General features: G+C 45.4%; 1 protein-coding gene across 1 annotated transcript in view; it reads right to left on the reverse strand.

The window, feature by feature from the left end:
- The window catches only part of pabir2 (PABIR family member 2), a 169221-nt gene that overhangs the window by 133021 nt on the left and 16220 nt on the right, over positions 1–19980 (reverse strand). Inside the window, exon 2 of the mRNA XM_063061201.1 lies at positions 759–837. Coding sequence (XP_062917271.1) covers positions 759–837 — 79 coding nt within the window. The remainder of the gene's footprint in view (positions 1–758; positions 838–19980) is intronic.

Genomic DNA, 19980 nt, shown 5'->3' on the forward strand with positions numbered 1-19980 from the left:
GCAGAAAAGGAATAGCTGATGTTTCAGTTGAAACCGTGCATTAGGACTGAGTTTTGACCTGAAATGGTGACAATTCCTTTTTTGAAGTGCATCCAGAAGGGCTTTTTGAGCTGGTACATATAATCCCACTAAAGCAGAGGCAGTACTAGACCCAGTCTCCAGCAGCATCACCATTGTGCCAGGGAAAGCATGCATCAGGGACATCAAGATAGTGTCCACAGGTCCCCAAATGTCAAGTTAGTTACAGAAAAGAATGACGATATTGTCAAACTATTTGAAGCTTGCCGCTGTTTTTCCCCATATAACTGAGAATATTCCACATTTCTGACTTGTGACAGGTAGATGGTGAGGGTGTCAAAAGCAGTGAAAATAGGAAACGTGATAGAGAGAGTAGTATAAAATCTGTGGCTCTCTCCTGCAAAATGAAACTGTCATTGGGCCAAGTTTAAATCTGACACATAAGGATCTGATGATCAAATATATTTGAGAAGGAGCTAAGGCTTGTACGCAAGTCACTGATGAGGTAACAGTATGAACCATGATCACACCGAATGTTAAGCCAGGCATAAGGACTGAAGGGTCTTTTCAGGTTCCTACATCAATTAAATCAAGCAAGTTTTTTTGCAATACTGATTGGAATCACTTGAGAGCATGTTTTTTTTTAAAACATCAGTTAAATTTCAAACTTTTTGAATTAACACACATGAAGTAAAAGTATGTATCAGGCAGAGAACAAAGTGCCTTCTTGATGCTTTTACCTGACTATGTCTGTTCATCACTGTGGTGCTGTTCCTCCGATTACGCACAACATCTGGCTGAAAAACCTGACAGTTGTCACTAAAGAAAGAAAACAACCAAATATCAGATTCATGTGTCACCAAACCTATGAAAAGCTCAAATTTAGGTAATGGGTGACTAATCCTCAAAAAGAAGGCATTGTGAGTGACAGGGAGCAAGAGTGAATGTCACAAAGGAAAAAGTGCCAGGCAAACTGAAAGGTCTTAAGGTCGATGAGTCACCTGGGCCAGATGGACTACATCCCAGAGTCCTGAAAAAGGTTGCGAAAGAGATAATGGATGCATTGGTCATGAGCTTTCAAGAATCACTTGATTCTGGCATGGTCCCAGAAGACTGGAAAATTGCAAATGTCACTCCACTCTTGATGAAGGGAAGAAGGCAAAAGAAAGAAAATTATAGGCCAGTTCCAGTTAGCCTAACCTCAGTGGTTGGGAAAGTGCTGGAGTCTATTAATAAGGATGAGGTTTTGGGTTACTTAGAGACTAATGATAAAATAAGTCTAAGTCAGCATGGTTTCTCTAGAAGGAAATCCAGTGTTCTTCAAGGAAGTAACAAGCAGGGTGCATAAAGGAGAGGCAGTGGATTTCATTTACTTGGCTTTTCAGAAGGCAATTGATGAGGTGCCACACATGAGCTGCTTAACAAGATAAAATCCTACGGCATTACAGGAAAGATACTGGCATGGATAGAGGAACGGCTGACAAGCAGGAGGCAGCGAGTGGAAATAAAAGGGGCCTTTTCAGTTTGGCTGCCAGTGACTAGTGGTATTCCTCAGCGGTCAGTATTTGGACTAGTACTTTTCACATTGTTTGTCAATGATTTAGATAATGTAATTGAAGGCTTTGTGGCAAAGTTTGTGGACGGTACAAAGATAGGTGGAGGGGTAGGTGGTGCTGAGGAAACAATGTGATTGCGGAAGGACTTAGACAAATTGGAAGAATGGGCTAAAAAGTGGCAGATAGAATACAGTGTTGGGAAATGTATGATAACGCATTTTGGTATAAGGAATAATAGTGCAGACTATTATCTAAATGGGGAGAAGGTTCAAACATCAGAGGTGTGGAGGGACTTCTATGCAAGACTCCCAAGGTTAATTTACAGGTTGAGCCTGTGCTAAAGAAGGCATTTATTTCAAGGGGAATAGAATATAAAAGCAAGGAGATAATGCTGAGCCTTTATAAGACACTAGTCAGGCCGCACTTGGAGTATTGTCAACTGTTTTGGGCACCATATCTCAGAAAGGACGTGTTGTCATTGGAGAGAGTCCAGAGGAGGTTCACAAGGATGATTCCAAGAATGAAGGGGTTAACATATGAGGAGTGTTTGGCAGCTTTGGGCCTGTACTCAGTGGAATCAGAAGAATGCAGGGGGTGGATCTCATAAAAACCTACTCGTTAGATTCTGGACTAGTTCCTGAGGATTGGAGGGTGGCTAATGTAACCCCAATTTTTAAAAAAGGAGGGAGAGAGAAACCGGGGAATTATAGACCGGTTAGCCTAACGTCGGTGGTGGGGAAACTGCTGGAGTCAGTTATCAAGGATGTGATAACAGCACATTTGGAAAGCAGAGAAATGATCAGACAAAGTCAGCATGGATTTGTGAAAGGAAAATCATGTCTGACGAATCTCATAGAATTTTTTGAGGATGTAACTAGTAGAGTGCATAGGGGAGAACCAGTGGATGTGGTATATTTGGATTTTCAAAAGGCTTTTGACAAGGTCCCACACAGGAGATTAGTGTGCAAACTTAAAGCACACAGTATTGGGGGTAAGGTATTGGTGTGGGTGGAGAATTGGTTAGCAGACAGGAAGCAAAGAGTGGGAATAAACGGGACCTTTTCAGAATGGCAGACGGTGACTAGTGGGGTACCGCAAGGCTCAGTGCTGGGACCCCAGTTGTTTACAATATATATTAATGACTTGGATGAGGGAATTAAATGCAGCATCTCCAAGTTTGCGGATGACACGAAGCTGGGCAGCAGTGTTAGCAGTGAGGAGGATGCTAAGAGGATGCAGGGTGACTTGGATAGGTTGGATGAGTGGGCAAACTCACGGCAGATGCAATTTAATGTGGATAAATGTGAAGTTATCCACTTTGGTGGCAAAAATAGGAAAACAGATTATTATCTGAATGGTGGCCGATTAGGAAAAGGGGAGGTGCAACGAGACCTGGGTGTCATTATACACCAGTCATTGAAAGTGGGCATGCAGGTACAGCAGGCGGTGAAAAAGGCGAATGGTATGCTGGCATTTATAGTGAGAGGATTCGAGTACAGGAGCAGGGAGCTACTACTGCAGTTGTACAAGGCCTTGGTGAGACCACACCTGGAGTATTGTGTGCGGTTTTGGTCCCCTAATCTGAGGAAAGACATCTTTGCCATAGAGGGAGTACAAAGAAGGTTCACCAGATTGATTCCTGGGATGGCAGGACTTTCATATGAAGAAAGACTGGATGAACTGGGCTTGTACTCGTTGGAATTTAGAAGATTGAGGGGGGATCTGATTGAAACGTATAAGATCCTAAAGGGATTGGACAGGCTAGATGCAGGAAGATTGTTCCCGATGTTGGGGAAGTCCAGAACGAGGGGTCACAGTTTGAGGATAGAGGGGAAGCCTTTTAGGACCGAGATTAGGAAAACTTCTTCACACAGAGAGTGGTGAATCTGTGGAATTCTCTGCCACAGCAAACTGTTAAGGCCAGTTCATTGGCTATGTTTAAGAGGGAGTTAGATATGGCCCTTGTGGCTACAGGGGTCAAGGGGTATGGAGGGAAGGCTGGGGCGGGGTTCTGAGTTGGATGATCAGCCATGATCATAATAAATGGCGGTGCAGGCTCGAAGGGCCGAATGGCCTACTCCTGCACCTATTTTCTATGTTTCTATGTTTCTATGAATGTTGAAAGGACTAGATAGGGTGGGATGCGGAGAGGCTGTTTCCTATAGTGGGGGCACAGAACTAGAGGGCACAGACTCAAAACTGAGGGGCAACCCTTTAGGACAGAGGTATGGAGGAATTTTGTTAACCAGACTGAAGTAAATCTGTGGAATGTTCTGCCACAGACAGTAGTGGAGGCCAAGTCAACACACATATTTAAGGCAGAAGTTGATCGTTTCCTGATTATTTAGGGCATCAAATGATACAAGCAGACAGCTGTACGAAACTGAGTGGGATCCAGGATCAGCGATGATGGAATAGCAAATCAGACTCCATGGGCCTTTTGGCCCAATTCTGCTCCGAAGTCTTATGGTCTTATTGTGTCCTGTGTTTCCAGATTCACCTAACAAACGTAAACCACTGTGAAGTCAAATAAATGTCAAAAGCAGAGATGTTTGGAAATATTGTTGTCATGCAGTGGCAGATCACTGATGTCCAAGAACATAGAATCATAAATCATTACAGCACAGAAACAGGCCCACTGGACCATCTAGCCCATGCCAAACCATCAATCTGCCTGGTGCCACAGACCCAGACCTAAACATAGCTCTCTATTTTCCTCCCTTCTGAGCCTCAGAATCAGGTTTATTATCACCGGCACGTGACGTGAAATTTGTTAACTTAGCAGTAGCAGTTCAATGCAATACATAATATAGAAAAAAAGTGATAAAAATAATAAATTACAGTATACATATATTGAATAGATTTTAAAAACATGCAAAAGAAGAAATACTGTATATTAAAAAAGTGAGGTAGTGTTCACGGGTTCAATGTCCATGTAGGAATCGGATGGCAGAGGGGAAGAAGCTGTTCCTGAATCGCTGAGTGTGTGCCTTCAGGTTTCTGTACCTCCTACCTGATGGTAACAGTGAGAAAAGGGCATGCCCTGGGTGCTGGAGGTCCTTAATAATGGACGCTGCCTTTCTGAGTCACCGCTCCTTGAAGATGTCCTGGGCACATTGTAGGCTAGTACCCAAGATGGAGCTGACTAGATTTACAACCCTCTGCAGTTTCTTTCGGTCCTGTGCAGTAGCACCCCCCCCCCCGCATACCAGACAGTGATGCAGCCTGTCAGAATGCTCTCCACGGTACATCTATAGAAGTTTTTGAGTGTATTTGTTGACATGCCAAATCTCTTCAAATTCCGAATAACATATAGCCACTGTCTTGTCTTCTTTATACCTACATCGATATGTTGGGACCAGGTTAGATCCTCAGAGATCTTGACACCCAGGAACTTGAAACTGCTCACTCTATCCACTTCTGATCCCTCTATGAGGACTGGTATGTGTTCCTTCATTTTACCTTTCCGGAAGTCCACAATTAGTTCTTTCGTCTTACTGACATTGAGTGCCAGGTTGTTGTTGCTGCAGCACCACTCCACTCATTGGCAAATCTCACTCCAGTATGTCCTCTCTACCAACATTCTATCAACCTTTCTTAATTGTTGAAATGAAACCTACATCCGCCACTTCCACTGGCAGCTCATTACACACTTTCACCACCCTCTGACATCAGCAAGGTTCAAACCATCGTAGACCACAACCTCCTCCTGTTCCTTACCAAAGTTAAAACCATGACCTCTTCCTGCTCCTCACAGAGGACAAGACCAACAAGGATCACCACCTCCTCCTCCTGCTCCTCACTGAAGTTAAGACCAATGTGGACCAATTTCCAGCTATGGAATTTCACTGTCTCTCTTTAGAATACCCTGTCAATCACCATTACTTTCCTTGACACAGGCACCAGGGAGAAGACAGCCAGCCTGGATTCACATATCTCTTCCAATTTCCTTCTCCAAGTCCCCACCACTATGGTCATAGACTCTCTCACTTCCCCCATTGTTCAGTTGAAGCACCCACCTGGAGTGCCGAGATCTCGGTTCTAGATGCACTCTCTAGAGATTCAATCAGTTCTACCTGGTGGTTACCCATTCCATCCCAGTCCTGAAGGTCATCACCTCTTAAAACAAAATGTAGTTTGCATACGGAGTTCTGCCTCATTGATACAAAGAAGTAGACTATAAGAGAGAGGAACAGAATTTGGCCATTCAGCTCGACGTGTCTGGCTGATCCTGGATCCCACTCAACCCCATACACATGCCTTCCCACCATAACCTCTGATGCCCTGACCAAACAGGAAACTATCAATTTTCACTTTAAATATAGCCACGGTCTTGGCCTTGACAGCTGTCTGTGGCAGAGCATTCCACAGATTCACTACTCCCTGGCTAATAAAATTCTTCCTTACCTCTGTCCTGGAGGTCACCCTTCAAATTCGAGGCTGTGCCCTCTTGTTCTGGATACCCCACAACAAAGGAAACATCCTCTCCACATTCGGTAGCTTTCAGTGAGATCCCACCACCACCACCCCTCCCCACCATTCTTCTGAATTCTTCTACTAGTCCAGTGAGGACAGGCCCAAAGCTGTCAAACACTCCTCAGAGGTTAACCCCTTCATTCCTGGAATCATCCTAGTGAACCTCCTCTGGACTTTCTCCAACGACAACACATTCTTTCTGAGATATGGGGCCCAAAACTGTTGATAATACTCCAAGAAGTTGGGAGGAGAAGATAGCGGCACAACGCAGCTTGCAGCGGCCACTCCGGTAAATGATATCTGTTATCTGTCAAGTAGGGTGCCGTACACAATCCTGATTTGATGGAGACAGACATGAGAGCATGGAGGTACATCTAGTGAAGCTTCTGAAATGCCCGCTTCGCTGCCGCTGCTACTGTGTGATCCAGATTCTCTAGAGGGGAAGGCCCCAAGTCCTTGGCTTTGTTTTTCGCTTGGCAGCCGGGGCGGGGTTGAAGCGCTCGGCAGAAATGGTGCTCGGTGTCAGAGGGCTGGTCGGAGGCTTGAAGTTTTCAGATGGACTCAGGATCGGCTGCGGTCGGGTGCTTCCAATGCATCGGCAAGTTTGCAGCGCTTTGAAGGTTCATGGCAGGGAGAGTTTCTCCCTTCTTCTGTCTGCGTGAGATGATGGGGCTGTCGGGCCTTGAGACTTTTTTTTACCGTGCCCATGATCTGCTCTTTAACATATAGTTACAACAATGCAAAGCAATACCGTAATTTGATATAATTATGTGGTTTTGTTGGTTTTAGTCTTGGTTTGTCCTGTGTTTCTGTGATATCTTTCTGGAGGAACATTGTATCATTTTTTAATGCATGCATTTCTAAATGATATTAAACGAGGACTGAGTGTCCTCATAATGTAATCTAATCTAGGTGCAGCATGACTAGCGTCTTATAAAGGCTCAGCATTATCTCCTTGTTTTCATAGTCTATTGCTCTTGAAATGAATGTCGACACTGTATTTGCCTTCTTTACCACACTCAAACTGCAAATCAACCTTCTAGGACTCTTGCACGAGGACTCCCAAATCCCTTTGCACCTCTGATGTTTGAATTTTCTCCCCATTTAAATAATAGTCTGCACTTTTGTTCCTTTTCCCAAAATATATTATCGTACATTTCCCAAAACTGCATTCCATTTGCCATTTTATGCCCATTCTTCCAATTTGGTTAAGTCCTGCTGAAAACACATTGCTTCCTCAGTATGACCAACATCTCCACTTATCTTTATATCATCCACAATGGTGGCATCCGTTAGTCTCGCGAGACCATGGATCTGCGCCTGGAAAGTCTTGTTTCAGTCTGTGTTAGAGCAGCGTCTGTTGTGGCTGTAGAGGCCCACACGGGAGTGACAGTCTTGGCTGCAGTGACTGCACTTGAAGGCGCTGTCCTCCAGTGTTGTCTTGCTGCTGTTTTTTCGACGAGTGCGCTTTTCTTCAGCAGCAAGCCTCAGCTTCTCTTCTTCTCTTTTTAGACCTCTGCGTAGTCCCAGCCTCCAGTGAGGGCAATCGCTTGCGATGTCCTCCCACCTCTCGACATTCATTTTCATGTCTCTCTTGCAAACGCCTTTGAAATGAAGATGGGGCCGCCCTTGTGCTCTCTTGCCGGAGGCCAGTTCCCCGTACAGCAGGTCTTTCGGGATCCTCCCGTCTGACATGCGGTGTACGTGGCCCAGCCAGCAGAGACCGCATTGTTGGAGTAGGGTGAAGAGGCTGGGTATCCGGGCGTAGGCCAGGACCTCATTGTTGGTGACACGGTCAGTCCACGTGATGTCCAGGATGCGTCTCAGGCTGCGAAGGTGGAAGGCGTTGAGACACAGCTCTTGTCTGTAGTACAGGTTCCAGGTCTCGCTGCCATAAAGCAGTGTGCTGAGGACACAGGCCCTGTAGACTGCAACTTTGGTTAAGACTTTGCCTTAAAGCTATCAATTCCACTATCTAAATCACTGACAAACAATGAAAAACAATACTGAATCCTGAGGAGCACCTCTAGTCACTGGCAGCCAACCAGAAAAGGCTCCCTTTATTTTCACTCACTGTCTCCTGTCAGGTATTCCTCTATCCATGCCATTATCTTTTCTGTAATGCCATAGGGTCTTATCTTGTTAAGTAGCCTCATGTGTTGTATCTTATCAAATGCCTTCTGAAAATCCAAGTAAATGCCCTCCATTGCCACTCCTTCATCTACCATGCTCATTACTTCCTCAAAGAACACAAACAGATTTTGTTAGGCAAGATTTCCCCTTACAGAAACCAGGATGACTTTTTTTTTAATCATTAGTCTCCCAAGTACCCTGAAACCTCATCCTTAATAATAAACCAACACACTCCCAACCACTGAGGTTAGGCTAACTGGCCTATAATTTCCTTTCTTTTGCTTCCTCCCTTCTTAAAGAGTGGAGTGATAGTTGCAAACTCCCAGTCCTCCGGGACCATGCCAGAATGAAGTGATTCTTGAAAGATCATGACCAATGCATCTATTATCCCTTCAGCATTATCTTTCAGAACTCTGAGATCTAGTTCATCTGGTCCAGGTGACTTATCCCCACATGAGGTTGCTTACCAAGTTAAGAGCCCGTAGGATTACAGGAAAGTTACTAAAATGGTGAGAGCATTGGCTGATTGGAATAAGGCAGTGAGTGGGAATAAAAGGATGCTTTTCTGGTTGGTTGCCAGTGGATTAGTGGTTTTCCACAGGCGTCGGTATTGGGACCACTTCTTTTTATGTTGCATATAAATGATTTAGATGATGGAATAGATGGCTTTGTTGCCAAGTTTGCAGATGATACAAAGATTGGTGGAGGGGCAGGTAGTGTTGAGGAAACAAGTAGGATGAAGGAGGACCGAGACAGATTAGGAGAATGGGCAAGAAAGTGACAAATGAAATACAATATTGGAAAATGCATGGTCATGCACTTTGGTAGTAGAAATAGATGTGTGGACTATTTTCCAAACAGAGAGAAAATCCAAATATCTCAGATCAAAGAAGGAAGTCTGAGAATCGGAGTGGGAGTGCGGAGGAAGCCATTTTTGAATTTTTCGGGTTTTTCTTCCATCGGCGTTCAGAGAGGCGGGACTGCGCAGGCATGACGTCGGGCAGTGAAGCGCAGAAGATTTAGAAGGACAGAAATCCTGCTTCGGGTTTAATTCGAAAAAGAAAGTCTGAGAATGGGAGCGGGAGTGCGGAGGAAGCCATTTTTGAATTTTTCGGTTTTTTTCCATCAGTGTTCAGAGAGGCGGGGCTGCGCAGGCGTGTGACCTCAGGCAGCGAAGCACAGAAGATTTAAAAGGCACAGAGCCTCATACAGCGGGCAGCATAGTTTGCGGGTGGCAGAGTGAGCCGAGAGCAGAGTGAAGGCTTAAGGGCTTCGGCTCAACGGGCTTAGGTGGAAACGGATAGGCGAGGAAGGTTTGGTATTCATTTTTTGTTGTTATTTGAGGAGGGGGGCAGTATGAGTGTGAGGGCAGTTTGTTGTTCTCAGTGCCGGATGTGAGAGGTCCTGGAGTCTCCCAGCCTCCCGGATGTCCACATCTGCGCCAGGTGCGGCAAGATGCAGCTCCTAAGGGACCGCGTTAGGGAACTGGAGCTGCAGCTCGGTGACCTTCGTCTGGTCAGGAAGAGTGAGGAGTTGACAGAGAGGAGTTACAGGCAGATGGTCACACCGGAGCCACGGGAGGCAGACAAGTGGGTCACGGTTAGGAGGGGGAAGGGGAAGAGTCAGGTAATAGAGAGTACCCCAGTGGCTGTGCCCCTTGACAATAGGTACTCCTGTTTGAGTACTGTTGGGGGGGACAGCTTACCTGGGGGAAGCGACAGTGGCCGTGCGTCCGGCACAGAGTCTGGCCCAGTAGCTCAGAAGGGTAGGTGAAAGGAAGAGGAGGGCAGTTGTAATACGGGACTCGATAGTATGGGGGTCAGATAGGCGATTCTGTGGACGCAGTCCAGAGACCCGGATGGTAGTTTGCCTCCCTGGTGCCAGGGTCTGGGATATTTCTGATCACGTCCAAGATATCACGAAGTGGGAGGGTGAGGAGCCAGAGGTCATGGTACACATAGGTACCAACGACATAGGTAGGAAAAGGGAAGAGGTCCTGAAAGGAGAATATAGGGAGTTAGGAAGGGAGTTGAGAAAAAGGACCGCAAAGGTAGTAATCTCGGGATTACTGCGTGTGCCACGCGACAGTGAGAGCAGGAATGCAATGAGGGGGAGGATAAATGCGTGGCTGAGGGATTGGAGCAGGGGGCAGGGATTCAAGTTTTTGGATCATTGGGACCTCCTTTGGCGCAGGTGTAACCTGTACAAAAAGGACGGGTTACACTTGAATCCTAGGGGGACCAATATCCTGGCAGGGAGATTTGCAAGGGCTACTGAGGTGACTTTAAACTAGAATGGTTGTGGGGTGGGAATCAAATTAAAGAGGCTAGGCGAGAGGAGGTTACTTCAAAACAGGGGGATGGGAACCAGTGCAGAGAGACAGAGGAGTGTAAAATGAGGGTAGAAGCAAAAAGTAGTAAGGTGAAAAGTAAAAGTGGCAGGCCGGCAAATCCAGGGCAAAAATCAAAAAGGGCCACTTTTCAACATAATTGTATAAGGGCTAAGAGTGTTGTAAAAGCGAGCCTGAAGGCTTTGTGTATCAATGCAAGGAGCATTCGTAACAAGGTGGATGAATTAAAAGTGCAGATTGTTATTAATGAATATGATATAGTTGGGATCACAGCGACATGGCTCCAGGGTGACCAAGGATGGGAGCTCAACATTCAGGGATATTCAATATTCAGGAGGGATAGACATGAAAGAAAAGGAGGTGGGATAGCATTGCTGGTTAGAGAGGAGATTAACGCAATAGAAAGGGAGGACATTAGCCGGGAGGATGTGGAATCGATATGGGTAAAGCTGCATAACACTAAGGGGCAGAAAACGCTGGTGGGAGTTGTGTACAGGCCACCTAACAGTAGTAGTGAGGTTGGGGATGGTATTAAACAGGAAATTAGAAATGTGTGCAATAAAGGAACAGCAGTTATAATGGGTGACTTCAATCTACATATAGATTGGGTGAACCAAATTGGTAAGGGTGCTGAGGAAGAGGATTTCTTGGAATGCATGAGGGATGGTTTTTTGAACCAACATGTCGAGGAACCAACGAGAGAGTAGGTTATTCTAGACTGGGTATTGAGCAATGAGGAAGGGTTAATTAGCAATCTTGTCGTGAGAGGCCCCTTGGGTAAGAGTGACCATAATATGGTGGAATTCTTTATTAAGATGGAGAGTGACTCAGTTAATTCAGAAACAAAGGTTCTGAACTTAAAGAAGGGTAACTTTGAAGGTATGAGATGTGAATTAGCTAAGATAGGCTGGCAAATGACACTTAAAGGGTTGATGGTGGATATGCAATGGCAAGCATTTAAATATCGCATGGATGAACTACAACAATTGTTCATCCCAGTTTGGCAAAAAAATAAATCAAGGAAGGTAGTGCACCCGTGGCTGACAAGAGAAATTAGGGATAGTATCAACTCCAAAGAAGAAGCATACAAATTAGCCAGAAAAAGTGGCTCAGCTGAGGACTGGGAGAAATTCAGAGTCCAGCAGAGGAGGACAAAGGGCTTAATCAGAAAGGGGAAAAAAGATTATGAGAGAAAACTGGCAGGGAACATAAAAACTGACCGTAAAAGCTTTCATAGATATGTGAAAAGAAAAAGATTGGTTAAGACAAATGTAGGTCCCCTACAGACAGAAACAGGTGAATTGATTATGGGGAGCAAGGACATGGCCGACCAATTGAATAACTACTTTGGTTCTGTCTTCACTAAGGAGGACATAAATAATCTTCCGGACAGAGGGTCCAGTGAGATGCAGGAACTGAGGGAAATACATGTTAGTAGGGAAGTGGTGTTAGGTAAATTGAAGGAATTAAAGGCAGATAAATCCCCAGGGCCAGATGGTCTGCATCCCAGAGTGCTTAAGGAAGTAGCCCAAGAAATAGCAGATGCATTAGTGATAATTTTTCAAAACTCTTTAGATTCTGGACTAGTTCCTGAGGATTGGAGGGTGGCTAATGTAACCCCACTTTTTAAAAAAGGAGGGAGAGAGAAACCAGGGAATTATAGACCGGTTAGCCTAACATCAGCGGTGGGGAAAATGCTGGAGTCAGTTATCAAAGATGTGATAACAGCACATTTGGAAAACGGTGAAATCATCGGACAAAGTCAGCATGGATTTGTGAAAGGAAAATCATGTCTGACGAATCTCATAGAATTTTTTGAGGATGTAACTAGTAGAGTGCATAGGGGAGAACCAGTGGATGTGGTATATTTGGATTTTCAAAAGGCTTTTGACAAGGTCCCACACAGGAGATTAGTGTGCAAACTTAAAGCACACGGTATTGGGGGTAAGGTATTGATGTGGATAGAGAATTGGTTGGCAGACAGGAAGCAAAGAGTGGGACCTTTTCAGAATGGCAGGCAGTGACTAGTGGGGTACCGCAAGGCTCAGTGCTGGGACCCCAGTTGTTTACAATATATATTCATGACTTAGATGAGGGAATTAAATGCAGCATCTCCAAGTTTGCAGATGACACGAAGCTGGGCGGCAGTGTTAGCTGTGAGGAGGATGCTAAGAGGATGCAGGGTGACTTGGATAGGTTAGGTGAGTGGGCAAATTCATGGCAGATACAATTTAATGTGGATAAATGTGAAGTTATCCACTTTGGTGGCAAAAACAGGAAAACAGATTATTATCTGAATGGTGGCCGATTAGGAAAAGGGGAGGTGTAACGAGACCTGGGTGTCATTATACACCAGTCATTGAAATTGGGCATGCAGGTACAGCAGGCGGTGAAAAAGGCGAATGGTATGCTGGCATTCATAGCAAGAGGATTCAAGTACAGGAGCAGGGAGGTTCTACTACAGTTGTACAAGGCCTTGGTGAAACCACAGCTGGAATATTGTGTGCAGTTTTGGTCCCTTAATCTGAGGAAAGACATCCTTGCCATAGAGGGAGTACAAAGAAGGTTCACCAGATTGATTCCTGGGATGGCAGGACTTTCATATGATGAAAGACTGGATCAACTAGGCTTATACTCTCTGGAATTTAGAAGATTGAGGGGGGATCTTATTGAAATATATAAAATCCTAAAGGGATTGGACAGGCTAGATCCAGGAAGATTGTTCCCGATGTTGGGGAAGTCCAGAACGAGGGGTCACAGTTTGAGGATAAAGAGGAAGCCTTTTAGGACCGAGATGAGGAAAAACTTCTTCACACAGAGAGTGGTGAATCTGTGGAATTCTCTGCCACAGGAAACAGTTGAGGCCAGTTCATTGGCTATATTTAAGAGGGAGTTAGATATGGCCCCTGTGGCTAAAGGGATCAGGGGGTATGGAGAGAAGGCAGGTACAGGGTTCTGAGTTGGATGATCAGCCATGATCATACTGAATGGCGGTGCAGGCTCGAGGGCCTAAAGGCCTACTCCTGCACCTATTTTCTATGTTTCTATGCAAAGGGACTTGGGAGTCCTTGTGCAGAGCAACCAAAGGTTAACTTGCAGGTTGAGCCGGTGGTGAGGAAGGCAAATGCAAGGTTAGCATTCATTTCAAGAGGTCTGGAACACAAGAGCAGGGATGTGATGCTGAGGCTTTATAAGGCCCTAGTGAGGCCTCACCTTCAGTGTTATGAACAGTTTTGGGCCCCTCATCTTAGTAAAGATGTGCTGGCATTGGAGAGGGTCTAGAGGAGATTCACAAGGATGATTCCAGAAATGAAAGTGTCATCATACAAGGAATGTTTGATGGCTCTGGGTCTGTACTCACTGGAAGTCAGAAGGATGAGGGGCTATCTCAGTCAAACTTTTCGAATATTGAAAGGCCTACTCAGAGTAGATGTGGAAAGGATGTTTCCCATGGCCTGTACTTGATCTGGTATTGGAAAATGAACCTGGTCAGGTGTCTCAGTGGGAGATCATTTTGGAGATAGTGATCACAACTCTACCATTGCATTGGAGAGGGACAGGAACAGACAAGTTAGGAAAGCGTTTAATTGGAGTGAGGGTAAATATGAATCTATCAGGAAGGAACTTGAAAGCATAAATTGGGAACAGATGTTCTCAGGGAAATGTACGGCAGAAATGTGGCAAATGTTCAGGGGATATTTGTGTGGTGTTCTGCAATGAGACAGGGAAGGGATGGTAGGGTACAGGAACCATGGTGTACAAAGGCTATTGAAAATCTAGTCAAGAAGAAAAGCTTACGAAAGGTTAAAAAAAATTAGGTAATGATCGAGATCTAGAAAATTATAAGGCTAGCAGGAAGGAGCTTAAGAATGAAATTAGGAGAGCCAGAAGGGGCCATGAGAAGGCCTTGGTGAGCAGGATTAAGGAAAACCCCAAGGCATTCTACAAGTATGTGAAGAGCAAGAGGATACGACATGAGAGAATAGGACTAATCAAGTGTGACAGTGGAAAAGTGTGTATGGAACTGGAGGAGATAGCTGAGGTACTTAATGAATACTTTGCTTCAGTATTCACTACGGGAAAGTACCTGGGCGATTGTAGGGATGTCTTACAGTGAACTGAAAAGCTTGAGCATATAGACATTAAGAAAGAGGATGTGCTGGAGCTTTTGGAAAGCATCAAGTTGGATAAGTCACTGGGACAATACGAGATATACCCCAGGCTACTGTGGGAGGTGAGGGAGGAGACTGCTGAGCCTCTGGCAATGATCTTTGCATCATCAATGGGGACGGGAGAGGTTCCGAAGGATTGGTGGATTGCGGATGTTGTTCCCTTATTCAAGAAAGGGAGTAGAGATGGCCCAGGAAATTATAGACCAGTGAGTTTTACTTCAGTGGTTGGTAAGTTGATGGAGAAGCTCCTGAGAGACAGGATTTATGAACATTTGGAGAGGTATAATATGATTAGGAATAGTCAGCATGGCTTTGTCAAGGGCAGGTTGGGCCTTACAAGCCTGATTGAATTTTTTGAGGATGCAAGTAAACACATTGATGATGGTAGAGCAGATGTAGTGTATATGGATTTCAGCAAGGCATTTGATAAGGTACCCCATGCAAGGCTTATTGAGAAAGTAAAGAGGCATGGGATCCAAGGGCACATTGCTTTGTGGATCCAGAAATGGCATGCCAACAGAAGGCAAAGAGTGGTTGTAGACAGGTCATATTCTCCATGGGGTCTGACCAGTGGTGTCCCTCAGGGATCTGTTCTGGGACCCCTTCTCTTCGTGATTTTTATAAATGACTTTGATGAGGAAGTGGAGGGATGGGTTAGTAAATCTGCTGATGACACAAAGGTTGGGGGTGTTGTGGATAGTGTGGAGGGCTGTCAGATGTTACAGCGCAACATTGATAGGATACAAAATTGGGCTGAGAAGTGGCAGATGGAGTTCAACCCAGATAAATGTGAGGTGATTAATTTTGGTAGGTCAAATATGATGGCAGAATATAGTATTAATGGTAAGACTCTTGGCAGTGTGGAGGATCAGAAGGATCTTGGGGTCCAAGTCCATAGGACACTCAAAGCTGCTGTGCAGGCTGACTCAGTGGTTAAGAAGGCATACGGTGCATTGGGCTTCATCAATCGTGGAATTGAGTTCAAGAGCCGAAAGGTAATGTTACAGCTATATTGGACCCTGGTCAGACCCCACTTGGGAGTACTGTACTCAGTTCTGGTCACCTCACAACAGGAAGGATGTGAAAACCATAGAAAGGGTGCAGAGGAGATTTACAAAGATGTTGCCTGGATTGGGGAGCATGCGTTATGAGAATAGGTTGAGTGAACTCGGCCTTTTTCCCTTGGAGCGATGGAGGATGAGAGGCGACCTAATAGAGGTATATAAGATGATGAGAGACACTGATTGTGTGGACAGTCAGAGGCTTTTTCCCAGGGCTGAAATGGCTAACATGAGAAGGCACAGTTTTAAGGTGCTTGGAAGTAGGTACAGAGGAGATGTCAGGAGTAAGTTTTTGCACGGTGGGTAGTGGGTTTTGGTCTTGCTTACACAGTGGGTAATGGGAGAAGGGTTGATGTTTGCACGGTGGGTAGTGGGTTTTGGTCTTGCTTGCACAGTGGGTAATGGGAGAAGGGTTGATGCTTGCATGGTGGGTAGTGGGTTTTGGTCTTGCTTGCACGGTGGGTAGTGGGAGAAGGGTCTTGCTTGCACGGTGGTAGTGCGAGAAGGGTTGATGCTTGCACGGTGGTAGTGCAAGAAGGGTTGATGCTTGCACGGTGGTAGTGGGAGAAGGGTTGATACTTTTGCTGCTGCCTGAGTGTGGGAGGAGGGCTTTGGGGTTCTAATGTTTTCTGTCATTCATTGTTTACGGTTTTGTTTTTCCTATTTCATGAATGTATGTAAAAATAAGAATTTCATAAAGCAAAGAGTACAGCACAGGAACAGGCCATTCGGCCCATAATGTTCTTCTGAACCAGCTGAAAAGCAAATCAAAAACATCCAAACCCTACTCCCCCTACCTACACCACGTCCACATCCCTCCATCTTCCTATCCAAATGTCTTTTAAAAGCCTCTAATGCACTTGCTTCTATCACCAGTACTAAGCAGTGCATTCCATCCATCCACCACTCAGAGTAAAAACCTTACATGTCACATCCCCCTCGAATCTACCCCCTTCTCACCCTTCAATTCATGTCCTCTGGTACTAGACATTTCAACTCTGGGAAACAGATCCTTCTGTCCACTTGATCTATGCACTGGTGAATCACATACATCTAACTACACATATTGCTTCCACCAGCTCAGGCAGTTCCAGATGCCGAACAGAGAAAAGAATTCCTCAGATCCTCTCTAAACTTCAGTCTCATTTTAGACATGCTGTTATGATTCACCCTATCTGTATATTTCACTCAGTTCAGCTTCAGCCTCATTCACTTCAAAGTAAGCAGACACAGCCTGTCCACCATCTCACCCCCAGTCAAGCATTCCATGCCCAAGCAACAAGCCACTGGAGGAGTTCAGCAGTTTCAGTCAACATCTGTGAAGGCAGAGATAGTCAATGCTGAGACCCTTCCTTAGAACTCTGATGCTGCAGCTAAGGGTAGATACAGCCTCTGTGGTCTGTAGAGTGACCTCTACCTTATTGAGGCCAAATGGCAGCTCGCAGACACTTCCTTGTACCAACCCCTGGATCACAACACCACTATTAAACACCAGGCCACCATCTCTCAGATCTCATCACATCAGGAGATCTCCCTTCTACCACCTCCAAACTGAAAGTGCCCCAACTTCACAACGTCCACTTCGGTCTCTGACCCAGCATTCACAAAAAGGGCTCTTGCTCACATGCTATGGCCCCACTAATCTATCGCCTCATATCTCAACTCTGTTCTCTTCCCTTGTCCAATCCTTCCCATTCTCCACTGTTTCCTACCTGGGGAATCTCCTCTGCACCATCTCCACTGTAATCATGTCGTTCCCACAGATCGAAGATCTGAACTGCACACAGTACTCTTCCTATGGTCTAACCAATGCTTGATAAAGTTGTATCATAAACTTAACCTAAGCCAAGGTTCCCAGACTTTTTTAATGCCATGAACACCTACCATTAACGAAGGGGTCTATGGACCCAATATTGGAAGCCCTAATCTAAGCAGATGTTAACAAAGGCTGGTATCCCATCTGCCTTAACCATCTGTGCAGCCACCTTGATGGACTTGTAAACCAAAGTGTCCATCATCCTACGCTCCCCGAGGCCCTTCCAGTCACTGTGCATGCACCAGCCTTGGCCCTCTGAAAATGCAACACATTGTTTGCTCTGATTAATTTATATCCATCACTGATTTCCCCATTTTACCAATTCATTGTTGCCCTGAGGCCAAATACTAATGTCCTGCCCCTCAACAGCATCGATTTTCTGCAAACAGTTCAGACCTCACCTTTCACATCTAAATCATTGATGGAATAGGCAGCTGGGGTCTCAGCACCAATACCTCTAGAACAGGCTCCTAATCGCAAAAATAACTCTCCACATTTACCCTCTGCATTCCATCACAAAGCTAGTTTTGGATCCTATTTGCAAACTTCCCACAAAGTCCAAGGCTCTAAACTTTGAGCAGTCATGCACAAGTGATCTTACCAAAGACATTACTAAAATATATGTAGATTAGAGACACCGCTCTTTGTTACTTCCCACTCTGAAAAATTCAAACTGGCCAGAATTCCAATAAAACTGTACTGACTGTACCTGGCTTCTTTCTGCTTCCAGCCAGCACTCAGAAACACCGCCTGCAGATCTGGAAATCAGGAGGTGGTTTTGAAATTTCAAAATGCTGCAACCCATGGACTGAAACTTCTTGCCATTTAAAATGTAATGCAACCTCTAGCCTACACTGCATTTAAACTGCAAACACTGAATTACTGATCTTATCCTCACTGGACCCCACACCACATTGTCCAAAGGCCAGGGGTGAGAATTTGCCACAGATCCTCCTCCTGAACCCCACCTCCCCTACCCAAATCTGGAACTAAACACAACCGAACAGCCAAATGACACTCGTCTGCTTCAGGTTTTCTACAGCCCAAAAACACTTGCCCAAATCAACTAAAATTAGTGGAGCTCAATCGAAAAGGCATTAGCAGCGGACCAGTCGATTCAAAGAGAGAGAGGGCTTTGCACAGGCCGGGGAGAAGAGTTTAAAAAATGAGTGTTTCGTGGGGTTTGGCGCATTTGCAGCAGACCAATCAATTCTGATTCATCAGGAGGAGCAAATAAAAGTAAAGCGGGGTCAGAGCAGGGCAGCCAATGTGTGTGTGGACCAGTGTAGCAGTGGGAACTTGAGGCTTTGGCTCAAAGAGGCTTCGGCGGGGAGGCACAGGTGAGTAAATAGATAAGGTTTTTGTAGTGGCTGAATAAAAAGTCACTAAGTTACAGCTAAAGTAGGGATGATGCAGGACCAGGTGATCTGCATGACGTGGGAGCTGGTGGACCCCATTGTGGTTCCTGGTGACAATATCTGCAGTGGGTGTTGGCTGCTCAAGGAACTCAGACTCAAAGTTGACCTGGAATCTGAGCTTCACACACTGCGGCACATCAGGGAGGGAAAGAGTTACTTGGAATCTCTGTTTCAGGAGGTAGTCACACCCATTAGATGAGCTGCCTCAAATTTAGTCTATGGTCAGGGACAAGAGGATGTGATTGTGACTGAGGCGGGTAGTGGGATCCAAGAAACAGTGCTGGAGGAGCCTCAGCTCTTGAGTTTGTCCAACATGTCTGAGATTCTTGTTTCCTGTGTAGATGAAAGTGAGGGTTGTAGGAAGGATGAGCAACCTAACTGTGGCACCATAGCTCAGGGAGCCATTCAAGAGGAGTTAAAGAAGATAAATGTAGTGGTAATTGGGGATAGTATAGGCAGAGCAATAGACAGAGTTCTCTATCGTGAGGATAGAGTGTCCCGAAGACTGTGCTGCCTGCCTGGTGCCCAGGTTCAGGACATCTTGTCTGACCTGCAGAGGAATTTGCAGTGGGAGGGGAAGTTCCAGTTGCCATAGTCCATGTGGGTACCAACGACATAGGTAGAACAAGGAAAGAGATTCTGCTCAGGGAATTCGAGCGGCTAGGGACTAAATTAAATAGCAGAATCAAAAAGGTTGTACTCTCTGGATAGTAATTCAGGAGTGGGGCTGAGGAGAGGAAAAAAGTATCAACCAAGATTGAATGGTGGAGTAGACTTGATGGTCCAAATAGCCTACTTCTGCTATGTCTTATGATCCATCACCTTATTCAACCCTCACCAGCCTTGCTCACTCAGGTGAACATAGCTGAAACCTGGATACCTGTAAATCCCTCCCATACCTTATCCCACCAGTACTCTCGATATACATTTGCAAACAATACTAAAAGAGTAGCCCTGTTTGTTCTCTCAAGCTATCCTTG

This window comes from Mobula hypostoma, chromosome 10, assembly GCF_963921235.1.
Source record: "Mobula hypostoma chromosome 10, sMobHyp1.1, whole genome shotgun sequence".
In the NCBI taxonomy this organism is placed as follows: Eukaryota; Metazoa; Chordata; class Chondrichthyes; order Myliobatiformes; family Myliobatidae; genus Mobula; species Mobula hypostoma.